Here is a 14617-nt window from a genome sequence, read left to right as displayed (position 1 = left end):
GTGTGTGTGTGTGTGTGTGTGTGTGTCAGTGTGAGTCTGTGTGTGTGTGTGTGTGTGTGTGTGTGTCAGTGTGTGTGTGTATGTGTGTGTGTGTGTGTGTGTGTGTGTTGGTTTGGATCAATAAGCATTATGAGAGTTGAATGACATTTGACCAGCTGGTGAAACACTGACTAAAACATTTTCATGTCAATAGAATGAGGTCTGTCCTTCATTCATTTGCTCCCTCCCTCTCTCTATCCATCTGTTTCCCTCCCTAGGGAGCATATATAAAAAAATATACAATACAAATGCATAGGTACAAATATATATAGATAGATGAGGCATTATAATAATTGTCAGTCCACAACAATTTATTTTGTCAGCCTAATTATTTTCACTACCGTTCAGAAGCTTAGGGTCTTTAAATAAATGAATAAATAAAACTTTTTGGAATTAAACTGCTCAGAAGTAACAGTAAATATATTTATAATGTTACAAAAGATTATATTTCAAATAGATGCTGTTCTTTTGAAATTTCTATTCATCAAAGAATCCTTAAACATGTATCACGGTTTTCAACATTGACAATAATAAGAAATATTAATAATTGAGCACAAATAATAATTGATCATAGCTGAGCAGCAAATCAGCATATTAGAATTATTTCTGAAGGATCATGGGACACTGAAGACTGGAGTAATGATGCTGAAAATTCAGCTTTGATCACAGAAATAAATATCATTTTAAAATATATTCACGTAGAACACAGTTCTTTTAAATCGTAATAATTTTTCAAAGAATTACTGTTTCACTGTATTTTTGATCGAAAAAATTCAGCCTTGGTTTATGGAATCTTGTTTCCGCCACGGGATAAAAAAATTAAAAAGGTAATTGCAACTTTTTATCTCATAATTTCAAATTTCTGAGAAAAAAGAAAACAGATTTGTGAGACATAAGAAAAAAAAGGCAAAATTGTGAGATAAAAAGTCACATTACCATTTTTTTTTCTGTGGCGGAGAAAAGAAAAAGAATTATGAGATGTAAACTGAGAATTCTAAGAAAAATAGTCAGAATTGCAAGATTTAAACTCAGAACTCTGAGAAAAAAGTCAGAATTCTGAGTTTATATCTTGCAATTCTGTGTTTATACCTTGCAATTCTGAATTGTGAAGTAAAAAGTTGCAATTACATTTTTTAATTCTGGGAAATTTCCAAAACATTGCTTTCATTTTGGGCAGCAAAGAGACTTCTTTCAAAAACGTAAAAAAAAAAAAATTCCTTATCAACCTTAAACTTTTTAGCGGTGGTTTTGAACGGGATACACATTACATTTACCATCATTAATTACATTATCAACAATACTCCATCCTCCACTCCCTGCTTACTATTTTTAACTCGTCAGCCCACTTTTCTCTCAAAATCACTGCAGTGTATGCATTCTTTACGTCATCCCCCCATTTTATCCACTTCCTCTGACACACAAATAACCCGTCACCTCTATTACCTGCGTGGTTTTCCGTTCTCGTCTGGAGGAATGACTGTGATGTGGATCTTTTGAGCCGCGCGGAGGAGTCGGCTCCGCTCTTCCAGGCTGAGGTGCACCAGGACCTGCCCACAGAGACGAACCACACGAGCCCCCAGCTGCAGGCCGCCGCTCTCCGCGTATCCGAACCGCTGGAGCTCCGTTACAAAGCCTTCCTCGCTCATCAGGAAGCCCGGCTGGCCGACACCGTCCCGCAGGGGAATGACCTCACGCGCCTCACAGCCTCGCGTCACCAGCTGCGGGGAAGTACAGGAGCATCATGTTAAAACAGCCTACAGCATATCACAAAGAGATCCAAGTCGTAACCCTGTAAAGCATGCCACATGAAATAGTAGTCAGAATTTTTTTTATTTTTTTTTATTAAACAGTTTATTGAACCATTAGACACTAGAAAAATATGCTATTGTTAAGTATCATGTTTGATACATCAGGCTTTTATGGCTCATATAGTATTATACGGTGATAATATGGAGGTAAAAACAGCTCAGTTCTATTCAAAGACTCAAACTGAGCAAAAATTTGTTGCAGATGCTGATTTTTATATGGCCAAAAGTTGATGAAATTTTGGTAGCTTGTAATGTGAATCAAACAGTACAGCAGATACTTACATAAAATGATATAGGCTAAATATCAGTGGTCACTCCATATCTCCAAATAATATCTTAGTAAGATTATATTTAAATGCTTAGTTTGATGATCAAAACATATAATGCAATGCAATACATTGATGATTGAGAGATTAACAAATAAACGTTCCTCAAAAGCCTGATGATCATATTTGATACTCACATTTTAATATGATTTTTTTCTACAAAATGATTTCTGGATAATCAAGTAAACCTAAGCTGCTTCAGTCCAGTAAGTGTTTATATTGAAACATTGCTAACAATATCAAAGTTATTTTTTTGTTTACTTTATAAAAATCAGATTTCACAGTAGAATCCCGAGATTTGTACAATTATACTAAAAGGCCTTTTACTTGTTAAAAAAGTCAGTCACATGACAGAAGTAGTAGATTGTGTACAACAGGTTCAGCCAAGTTTTGATTATGTTAATAATTTAGAGGCCTTAATAATTTGAGTATCAAATATGATACTGTGGGCTTTATAGGGTTAAATTCAAAAGAAGTGAAGGGAAGATGTTTTGCAAACAAGGCAAATATGATAAGCTTGCATTAGATGTTTTAATTATAAATAAATAACTTCAGTATAAATCAATAAAAGTGTCTGGGGAAATACACTAAAAATGAACTGCATCTGAATTGTTTTTACCACTTTTATGTTGTAAAAAAGGCCCTGAAAAAATAACTTTAGGTTACTCATGTAACACCCATTTCTCTACAACAGAGCGACAGCGCAAGGAACATTCCCAGAATGTGCAAAAACCATAGCTTTAGGGATACAACAGATTGTTTTTTTTAATGTATTTGATTTTACTGTATACTCGAATAGTGGCTGAGACTGTGCTTTCAGGACCATGGACAGATCTCATACTAGAATCGTTGGCTTAAAATAATTTAATAGTCATCAACTTTCATAAACATGTACATATCAGGTTGCTATTGCTGCAGGATAAACCTGGGTGGTAGAAAAGGCTTTGCCATTCTGGAAAGGGATGGACAATATTTCCACACTTGAGATAGGACGCAAATTTGCAAATGCAATTTCACTAACTCCCATGACGCCTGACATTATATTGAGGTCTTATGAAGTGAAATGATCGGTGTGTGCAAGAAAATTAACATTATTTACAACAGTATTACCTGTAATCCAGAGCCTCAGGCAAACGGAGAAGTCTGATTATTTTCCGCAAACTGGTTCTTTCGGATAGTTCGATCAAATCACTCATTCGTTTATGTAAACATGCAATGATGTAACATATGCACAATTATACAATTAAAGCACCCAATATTGATGTAAAATATGGATGTTTTACGTGTCTAAATCATATAAACTTATATTCATCAGCTCACCTTTATTTACGTTAACGCATGCGCATATTAGCGGCTCATCGGCCTTCGGTCCGAGTCGAACTGTTTCCTCCTCAGTTCAGTGACTGTTGGAGAACTGGAGCGCGGAATAATTTAATTCATCAGAGGATCAGATGCGACGCTGTAATGGCTCATTTTGAGTCGGAGTGACTGTCAGGCATCCGAAAGTGAGTTTTGACTGAGTAACTTGTAGATCTGTGCTGATCGAGCCGCAAACTGATTCAGACGGTTCAGTGCGATTTGGTGAAATGGTTTATACTGTTCACTAAAAAGAACCGGTTCAAAAGAATGATTCGTTTGTGAATCGGACATCACTCTGAACTGTTTGCCTGAGGCTCTGGATTACAGGTAATAATGTTGTAAATAATGTTCAGTTTCTTGCACAGACTGATCGTTTCGCTTCATAAGACCTCGATATATCGTCGGAAGCTATGGGTATTAATTTTGTCTTGCCTGTATATGCTTTTTTGGACTATCAAGTGATGGTAGTCGTTGACTTGCATTTTATGAATCACCAAGGACCACGGTTTCAGCTAAAAATCTTCTTTACTGTTCTACTGAAGAAAAAATAATGGATGGCCTGCAGGGTGAGTAAATTAACAGCAATTTTTAATTTTTGGGTGAAATATTCCTTTAAGTACAAATAAACAGCAAGTAACACGTTCTATTAAACATGAAATTTGAAGTAGAAAGACTGAAATAGTAGTTTCTTCTAAAAATGTACTCCAATATTTTCACATATACATTAAATCTCACCTCCAGCCTTTGGACAACCTCTTTAATATCCTCAACTTGGCTTTCCGACGTCGTGACAGTCACCGCCTCGCCTCTCTCGTAGAAGATATCCAGCGAAGGGCCACCCGGAGCTCCAGGCTCAGTCACAGCCTTCCAGCCGATCACATCGCGGCAGCTGCAGTTGAATATGACGGTTCGCGTGAATCGCTCTATGAGCACGACCGACTCCGCCGATACGCCGAGCAGACAGGACAGGCCCAGACCGTTGTTCTCGCCGCCCTGAACGACGGTGACGGCCCACACTAAAGCACCTGCACTGTGAAGCTCCGCACCTTTAGCTCCCTTCAGCTTCTCTTTGCGCTTCCCGCCAAGCGACAGCAGGGGGAATTTGGTGGACGAATCAATGGGCGTTGTGGTGACGTAGTTTTCCGCCAGGTCTTTTAGGTACTCCTGCCGCGTACGTGTGGCCATAGAGCGAAATTTCTCTGATTTCTCTGCCGCGTTCTCTGCGTTAATGGCTTTGGCGAGGAGAAAGTCACGGAAGGCAGGAGAACGTGGGAAGCGTGCACCTTTAGGGAAGAGAGGACCAAAGAGAGGGATGTCCTTGGAACGAGTTACTGCAACTCTGAGAAGGGTGGAGATAAAGACACGTTTAATTTTATTTACAGCATTTTATTAACATTTTTATTTGCAACGTTTTCTTTTCCTTCAGCACATTTTGTCTGCTTTCTTACCTGTAATGGGTGTTTTCGGTGCAGGGCTCATGTACTTGGACAATGATGAACACATGCTGAAAGTGAGAACGGATGGCTTTGGGGGTGAAGGGTAAAGCACCTGGCTCCTGGAAGACTATAGTGATGATATCATTCCCTATGTGTCTCTTCCTCAGTAACTAAAAGAGAAATAGAGAAAAAAACATAGACTTTTAAATTCTAAATGCAGTGACTTAAATGGAAAGTGCAGTATAATGAAGCCATCGGACCCTTGTTAAAAAGAAGTGTGCATAATTCTACTGAATGTGCATTTGTAGTGTTTTCAAATCTAAAAAAGTATATTTAAAAAAAAACTGTACTTGAATATACTATTAATGAAATAAAAGGCCACTTAAGTGACTTAAAAATAGACTGTTTCTTAACATACTTAAGTACACTGTTAAAGCACTTTTTAAAAAGTTTTTCTTTAAAGTGAATTTTAAATCATTATGTTTTAACAATCTTGATGCTTTAAAGAAGTACACTTATTTTGACGTGTTGACTAACATACTAAAGAACATGCAAAGTACTATTATATTTTTAACTGTACCGTGTTATTCCATATTACAATTAAAGTTAATATATTTTTAAATGTACTAAATTGCAGCTTCATCATCACAAATGTGTAATTACAAATATATTTAAATACGTAACATACAAGTTTCATTAAAATGACATTAAAGTATATTTTATTTATCATACATGCCTGTCAGTACATTCAGCAGTGCTTTAGCCATATTTCATATACAACATAGTTATGAAATTACATGTAAATATGTACTTAAGTGATACTTAAGCTGGTCAAAAAAGCAGCCTATAGTGTTCAGCTAACTGCATTTAATATACAATTAAACTATAATACATTTCCATTTAATTCTAATTAACATGCAATTATGAGTCTGAAAACACTACATTCAGTTCACACTTAAGTATATTCTTTTAAAGTACACTATTTCTGCAATAAGTACGGTTTTTAAATGTATGCTAAAGTATATTTCTTTTGCACAAGGGGAGACACCAGGAGATTTGCACATGCAAATGAGATCCCAATGCATATCCTACTGCTGATTCATATGATTGTGCTATTGATATACTGTAACTGGTGCTCAGTTTTAATGGGACGTTCTAGGGTTGTGTAGATTACCTGTTGTGTATTGTTGGCTGTGTATGGAAGCATGGTGGAGACATGGAACATAACCTCGTAATCCTGATAGCGAGTATACAGTGAGTGTGTACCAGTGGAGTCAGCTGCAAATAAACACACAAACACTACTATCACACACCCAATCAAAATCTGTTATTGTCACTCTCTGTACAGTTTTCTTTCTATTTTCTGCATATACACTGCTGTTCAAAAGATTTTTAAAATGTTTTTTGAAGGAAGTCTCTTATGCTCACCAAGGCTGCATTTATTTAATCAAAAATGCAGTAAAAACAGGAATATTGTGAAATATTTTTAGAATTTTAAATAAGAGTTTTCTGTTTAAATATATTGTAAAATGTCACTTATTCCTGTGAACAAAATATAAACACCAAGTTTATGTGCAAAAAATGGGAATTTACATTTATTTTTTCATGGAACAATTATAAAAAAGAAAAATAAACAATATTGTAATTACATTCTACTTACACACAACACATGCAATAACACTAATACTATTGTACTATGGTGCAATTGTATGAAGACTGACTGCATGTTGAGTTTTGATCTCACTTTTGGTGTCTAGTTGAGCTCTGTATTTCTCCCAGCCCTTGAGTCGTACTCGCTCTCCAAGAAGGTCCAGAAACTCATCGAACTCTGGTCCGGCGCTCTCATTGTTATACATGTCCTCTTCAGTACTCTGTCCTGCTCTGCAGTACATAATGCCCACCTTATGCTGGAAATTCAACTTTACACACACATAAAACACACATTAACAAGGATGAAATTACAGTAACTTCTCCAACTTGATTTTTACACACACAACATCATTCTTCCTCATTTTGTCATTAAGCCAGTTTCACATTGTATGCACAAGTGTAGGTGCAGTAACAGCATAACTGCAAAAGCAGTCTTGCTATAGCATTAGCAATACATACAACAGTTATACATACAACAGTTATAGCAATACATACAACAGTAGTGCATGCAACAGTTTCACATTGTATGCACAAGTGAACAGGTTTTTACTGTAGCATTTTTACAGTCTTTTACCGTTAAATTCACGGTCATTTTTTACAGTGTAGGTGCAGTAACAGCATAACTGCAAAAGCATATATAAATATATATATATGCTTCTACAAGGTATATACATTTAAGTTTTACAGTCTGATTGGAAATGCATTTACATTTATCTATTTGTCAGTGCATTTATCAGATGCATTTATCATTCACTTTGCAAAAGCAATTCGTCATAGAGTCAACTAGTTCATAGAGTCAACCAGGTTCATTAGACTACTAAAATAGGAAGCAAGGCAGAGAAGAGGATAAATGCATTGAGGAACAGTACTTGTCAAGCCAGTTCATGTGACTTTGTGTTTGAAATAGGAGTTGCACCAACTCTCTCTCTCTCTATATATATTCACAATATAATTTTTTAAGATGTCAGTTGCATCAATATTTCTAGCAGCCTATCAGTAACCTGTAAACACAAGCTGTCAGTCCTGCAGAACTAAAGAAAGCAGCTCAACATAACATCTCTTACCCCCTGCTCGTCCAGTTTGAGGAGCGTGTCTCTGACTTTAGGGGACGTGGAGGCTAGTCTGAGGCAATGTAGGTTGAGATCGGGCAAAATAAACTCCAGCAGTCTCTTGGGCGAAAGGCCGCGTGGCGTGGTGTGGCGTGCTGCGGAGGGAACCGACTCCTCCAGGATCGAACCTCTCAGGGTCTTCAGCTGCAGGAAAACAGCAGGGACCAATTAATTAATGAGTGCAAAAGACATAATGTAGACTTAAAGGGGTCATATCATATATTTATTTTTCCCCTGAGGTCGATAATGTAATGTAGATTGATTTACAAGCTATCAGAATCGCATTGATTTACAAGTCAGAATTTAATCTTACTTTTAGACCAAATAAAGCAGCTGCACCAAATTTCTATCATGAGAACTCTCTGAAGATTTTAGCATGGTAATGGATATACAATGTTAATGTATTTGGTCTTGGTGGAATAGATCTGCTACGCTGCTGCTGCTGTTGGTTATTGCTGTATTACAGGAACTTGCTACTGCCAATACATAAGTCGATATGGTGCTGTGAGTATTTAAGACATACTGCTGCAGCACAAATAGCATATAAAATAACCCATAGCAGACCTATACAGGTGGAGCTGGGGAAGGTGGAGGGTTTCAGAGTAACTCTGAAAGCGCGCTGCAATGCTCAAGCGAATGCTAATCAGCCATTTAAATGTAAGGCAGCAAGCTCATTGGCTGCGTATGCAACGGGAACCAATCAGCTTGTGACAAATCGTTTAGTGCTAAGAATATCATCAGTTACGTTAAGGACCCATAGCCTGTGCCATCTAGAGTTTCATGACAGAACTTGGTATTTATTTATTTTATTTAGTTTTTTTCTCAGTTTGGGCCTCTGAATAAAATTGAGGTATTTTTTAATCCTCTTTCAGCTTTATATTCTTTTATAATATAAGAACCATAAAAGCCTGATTTATCAATTATGATACTCAACAAAAACACATATGCAAACATTTTTTTTGTCTATACCAATGTAATGTAGTGTTGCATTCAGAAATTTAAAAAATATAAAATTAATATTGATTAATAATGTAATGTTCTAATTTAGATTTTTTTTAAATAATAAAATGAAAGGGGACATTTGAGTAACAACATTCTAGTGATCATCTCTGATTCATTTCAAACAAAATCAAAAGCAGGGAGTGGGTGGAAAATTGTCTTATTTCTGACCATTGTTTATAGAAGACATGTAAAGCATTATAAGTGGACCTCAAGGAAAAAAAAAAAATGCTAAAAAACATTAGATAGTTCCTTTAAATTAATGGGTGAAAATGTTTCAAAATCTTCTCCGATGACTTCTGTGTGTAAGAGAGTCTTATATTTACTTCAGTGGTCCTGAAAATGATTCTGTAGTTGTACTGGGACCGACTAATATTCATTCTTTATTTACAATCTCCTCATCACAGGCAGGCACAGCACTCATTTCAGCATGTGTTCGTGTTTGCATGTGCTGCCTGCGTCACTCATAGCACGTGCCTATATCGTGCGAAAAAAAATGTCTACCGTTATCGAAGAAGGTGTACCGTCGATAAATATCGATACCGTTTTATCGCCCAGGCCTATTTAGGAGTATGACATCTTATCACAGGGGCTTAAAGGGACAACTTTGTACCTTATCTACCATTAAAAGGTTCATGTTAGTACAGTAACACAGTATGTAGAAGTAACCCTTAAGGTACTACTATGAACCTTTTAGGGGCAAATAAGTTATTTACCTTTAAGGTGCACATTAGTACCTCAGAGTAGTAATAGAGTAGTGTACAGTATGTAGTAGCACCCCTAAAGGTACTTTTATGAACCTTTTAGGGGTTTCCCTTACCCCTTACCTTAGTGTAGTAATACCGTATATAGTAATACCCCTTAAGGTACTTCTATGAACCTTTTAGAGGTAAAAAAAACCCCAAAAAACAAGTACCTTGGAGTTGTAATACTCTATATAGTAGTAGCCCATAAGGCAGTGGTTCTCAACTTCAGTCCTCGTGACCCACTGCTCAGCACATTTCATATGTCTTCCTTATTTAACGCACCTATTCAGATCATCAGCTCGTTAGAAAAGAGCTCCATGAACTGAACCGAGAGGTTGTTTAAGGCCAAAGTATACTTCCTTTTTTTTGTTACGTGTACGAGCACCGTTGTACACGTAGCCTTTCAAAGTATAGTCCATTTAAGGTGTACGCGAATGCAGGCGGTCTACACATGCACTCTAGAAAGCTTCATCTTTGTGTCTGCACTATTTTTCTCCAGAAGTTATGACCGATAAAAATGTCTTTGTACTCTTTTAAACTAAAGTTGCTGCTCTCTCTCTCATAACCCCCTCACACGAGCGCTCGTCAATGTGGCCGTGTGTTGTTGTTGCAGTCTCTGCTATTTTGTTGTTGTTTCATCTCTTTAGTTTCATTTTCTACTGTGAAACAATGGCCTGGGCTAATGTTGCCAACTTGTGGAACAAGTGAGTAGTGCAAAACCAAGTTAATGCGCATGTGTGACCTGCGCATACAAAGTACGCACGGTTACAAAAATCAGATGGTGCTTATACAATACGTGCATACTATTCTGATGACAAAATTTGCATCACGCGTACTGTATGCGGACCCTCGTTTAAGCGTAAAAACCGAAGTATACTTTAGCCTTCACACAACACCGTTTTCAACTAAAAACAGAAAAAAAATTTTTGTTTTGGCCATTCATTTACACGACAACTGCATTTTGGAGGCCTGAAAACACAAACTTTTGAAAATGGCTTTCAAAGTGCACGTTTTTGAAAATGATACCGTTATCATCTCTGTGTAAACTATGAAAACGTGAATTTATGAAAACGGTGACGTCATGCGCATGCATTTTACATGTTCAGTCTATAGGAATGTGTATGTGCGCAGATGCATAGTGTCTCTTTACAAAGTGACATCGCCAACTACTGGCCTGGCATGCATAAATACTGCTTGTTTAGTTGTTTTCACGGATCTTCCTTATTTAACACACTTGATTCAGATCAGCAGCTCGCTAGGAGAGAGCTCCATGAACTGAACTTTAACATGTGATCACCGTGGCATGATCCGATCAAGCAGATCGGATCATCAGTCAATCAGGACACGGCGCGTTTACACTTGGCAACATCAAGTGACTTCTCTATCTGGATAACCGATCGGATCTCTCTTTCCGGCGCAATATTTAAATAACATTCCGATCAGAAGCACGTTTACATTTGTCTTTTCAATGTGTATGTGGACAACATCCGGATACAGGTCGCATGTTAATGCCAAGTGTAAATGAGTGTGTCAGACAAGAAAGACATACAAAATGTGAGGAGCAGTGGGTCCCGAGAACCAGAGTTGAGAACCACTGCCTTAAGGACCCTTTAAGGTGCTACTTTAGAGTAGTAATAATTTATGTTTTAGTACCCCTTAAGGTGTGTCTTTAATAATCAAATGCTTCTGAAGATCTTAATCAGCTGGTTTGGGTGTGTTTGATCAGGGTTGGAGCTAAACTTTGCAGAAAGGTAGATCTCCAGGAACGGGATTTGGAAACCCTGCCTTAAGGTACTACTATGAACCTTTTAGGAGTAAATAAAGTGGAAAGATGTTCCTTTAAAGGGTACCGGCCCAGTGACAAGCTGCTGTACCCATAAAAGCATGATTTTTGCAAATTTTTCTGAGAGTAAATTAGACTAAGCAGTGAAAATGAGTATGCAATATGTTTCTTCAAAAAGTGCAAACATGCTTTGCCACACACACACACACACACACACTCACCTTTCATGTAAAAGTACTTGTGATAGTATCGAGCCCCAAGGTCTGCATGCTCTATGAAGTAATTACTTTTCCCCTGTGCCTGGACATGGCTCTCCCTGGGCTCCTCTAACATGGACACAGCATTGTTGGGACTTTGAAAACTCCTCCACCTGTGCCTGCCGGCCCGCGGCAGGCTGAGCCCCACGCTCTCCTCGCCACCCATCTCATTCCGAAAATGAGGACAGCTGAGCAGGAGATCATTATCGTTCCCATCTCCTTCGTCCAGCAAGGACTGCTCTACATCTTCCGAGCCAGTCCCGTTTCCTGAGCCGCCCCCTCCACCCTGAGAAACTGAGGAAGGCGTGGATTGTGAAAGTGGACGGAGTTGAGAGGCAGCTGACGCACCGGACGTGATGTTCTTCTTGCGTCCAATGCTGTCCCGATTGGTTGCAGCCTCCGACAGGTCGAAGAGAATGCTCTGTACGTCATAGTGTGCAAAATTGCGTACCCAAGCACCACCTGGGACTTGGTCACAGGAAAACTGAGGGGCCTGCAGAGGGGACGATTTGGCCTTCTTACCGAGCCCCTCTGGTTTGGGGGGCTTGACCGGTTTTGACGTGTCTGCTGCTGGAGCACAGTTTCCTTGATACTCTCCGTCCACTTCAGGAGGTGCCTCTTGCAGACCCAGAAGAACAAACGGATCTCTGAAGCGCAAGGCACTGGGACTGAGAACACCTTGATCTTCCGAACCGGGATCTACAATCTGGGTTTGTCTTTCTAGCGAGGACAGGCTTCCGTACTCTCGGTGGAGGGAATCGCCCGGCCCAACAGTCCCAGATTTGTCCACGCCTACTCGGAGCAACTTCCTCCCGACTTGCCCCACTGAATCCAAATCTCCAAGGGTGACATCACTGTTGCTGCGCTGCATTATGTGTCCACGACCTACTGTCCTCAGGTTCAGTGCAGCTGCGCTGGGTGTGACAGTCTCGCTGTTTGTTCCCTCTCTCCTAGGAGGCCATTCTGCCACAACTCGTGTCCGCATGCTACCACCATCCTGCTTGGGGTCAAAGTTCACTCTCGCTAGGGTCGGGCGTGGGCTCTGCCTGCGGAACTTGCGGATGAAAAGATCGTCTGATTGCATGATTTGAAGTTGTGGGAAGCTCTCGCTTTTCAGTTGCCCTTGCCCCTTTTGTTACACCTCCCCACCAAAGTATTGCATCTGTGTGAATAAGGAGTTTTTGGGGAACTCAAGTGACCAACATAAATGTTTCTGTTCTAGCCATGAACACTGAAATTCTCCAGTGCTGCCAGAAGAGCTCGGTTCAATAGGTTCCTCATTCACTAAAATATTCAGAAGGGTTGAGCGCAACCTTCTGCCTTGGAATAAAATAACAGCCGCACAGGCTCCAGAGATGATTTCAATCTCTCGGTAAACATCTTAAGTTCTAACATACAGGATTACTCTCATCATTAATGTTAGAGGAAGCATCCAGCAGAATGACTATGATTGTATGTGGACTGACTGAAATTGGATTCCCAGTCTGGTTTATTCTGAGTCAGGTACGCCTCGTTGTGACTCTCCGTTCACAGCCGACCACAAGCTCTGTGCCCTTAGAGACCACGGCTGCATCCTCCACTGTATTCCTGAAACACAATAAAACAGGTTATTATTAGTTTGTACGTGATAATAGATGTTGCATTTTTTCTAAATTACATTGTGTTGCATGGCAGTACATTATATGCTGTGGTAAAATCTGCTGAACCACTTACACTGTACTCTGCATTGATCTGTGCGGCTATTAGTTGGAACGACTGCTTTAAGTTATTTATATTAGAGTGGTTTGTTGATTGACTTTAAACAATCACTTACTTCTTATATTAAAAGTGGTCAGACTTTTGTCATGTGGACAAGGTTTAACAATCCGACACTAAGCACAAAACTACAATCTGTGTACTGTTTTTAATGCTGAAGATGGAAATGAGCAACCTCTTTTCCCAACTAATAAAGCGCAGAGAGTACCATGAGAGACAAACGTGCTGCACATTCAGTGATCCATTTACGCATAAAGCAATTAGCTCTGTGCACATGTGTTTTGTGAAGAGCGTTTGCAGTAATATGGATACACATCTGAATGATCGAAATTTGGTCAAAATACTTGTCTTGGCGAGTATTGGCACAGATGGTAATGTCTTGGAAATGTAAACATGCCAAACAACAAATATGTCAAACGAAAACATTAAAATCAAAAGTTGTGCTTGTTAACATAAGTTAATGCACTGTGAACTAACAATGAACGACAATGAACAATGAATGTATTTTCATTAACTAACATTAACACAGATTAATAAATACTGTAATAAATGTATTGTTCATTGTTTGTTCATGTTAGTTAATACATTTACTAACATTAACTAATGGAACCTTAGTGTAAAGTGTTACCAAAATGTCTTGGTTTTATGATATTCCTTAAAAATACTAATATTATTATTATTATTACTCTAGGAAGTTCATTTTAGTATACAAAAGCAATACCTATATCTGTGTCATAATTTCTTCAAGTTAAACCAAACCATCATTTTGATGGGTTGTCATAAAGATCTTTGATTTTCAGTGTGTATTTGACAGTATTTTTCTCAAATAACACAGTGAAAAGCTTGTGAAGTGACTCTCAGAGCAGCTCTGGAGATGAAGTGTTTGTGTCCTCACATAGTGAGACGCAGATGCTGAAAACACCATAGGCGTCACGTGTGTTTGAGTTTGAGTATCAGACAAAACCATGCCATTCATTCACACAGAGACACACAAAACATGCAGACTTATTAGCCACACACACTTCTTGTCACACATTGTTTCACCGTCTTATCACTTACCAAAAAGATTAAGAATGTCTAATCCAGCTGTCTATTCTAGTGAACCTCCAAATTAAAATGTAACCAAATGTGCCCCATTCCTAATTTACACACACTGACATACAATTGATTTGAACTGCATAAGCAGGCTCTTTTTGAACCAGGGACTGCTCACATTAAAAACAATGACAAAAACAAAAACCATTTAAGAACTTCAATGTTATATGTATACTTTACATGTGACTGTGTAATTGGGCATGTAATACCTGACACACAAGCATGTATCTAACAAATAATGCACATTTGTCTTGC

The 14617-nt window shown here is 38.5% G+C and overlaps 1 protein-coding gene across 1 annotated transcript in view; it reads right to left on the bottom strand.

Annotated features, from left to right (window-relative positions):
- The window catches only part of LOC107745308 (signal-induced proliferation-associated protein 1-like), a 34468-nt gene that overhangs the window by 16401 nt on the left and 3450 nt on the right, over positions 1-14617 (bottom strand). The window contains exons 2-10 of the mRNA XM_016559168.1: positions 11477-13099; positions 10420-10441; positions 9053-9107; positions 7683-7871; positions 6713-6887; positions 6143-6246; positions 4981-5138; positions 4268-4871; positions 1483-1757 (exon numbers count right to left, since the gene is read on the bottom strand). Of these exons, the coding sequence (XP_016414654.1) occupies positions 1483-1757; positions 4268-4871; positions 4981-5138; positions 6143-6246; positions 6713-6887; positions 7683-7871; positions 9053-9107; positions 10420-10441; positions 11477-12596 (2702 nt within the window). The 5' untranslated portion in view covers positions 12597-13099. The remainder of the gene's footprint in view (positions 1-1482; positions 1758-4267; positions 4872-4980; positions 5139-6142; positions 6247-6712; positions 6888-7682; positions 7872-9052; positions 9108-10419; positions 10442-11476; positions 13100-14617) is intronic.

Source organism: Sinocyclocheilus rhinocerous, unplaced genomic scaffold (genome assembly GCF_001515625.1).
Source record: "Sinocyclocheilus rhinocerous isolate Xijiao unplaced genomic scaffold, SAMN03320098_v1.1 scaffold1399, whole genome shotgun sequence".
Lineage (NCBI taxonomy): Eukaryota > Metazoa > Chordata > Actinopteri > Cypriniformes > Cyprinidae > Sinocyclocheilus > Sinocyclocheilus rhinocerous.
This window is presented reverse-complemented; position numbering and strand designations above follow the sequence as displayed.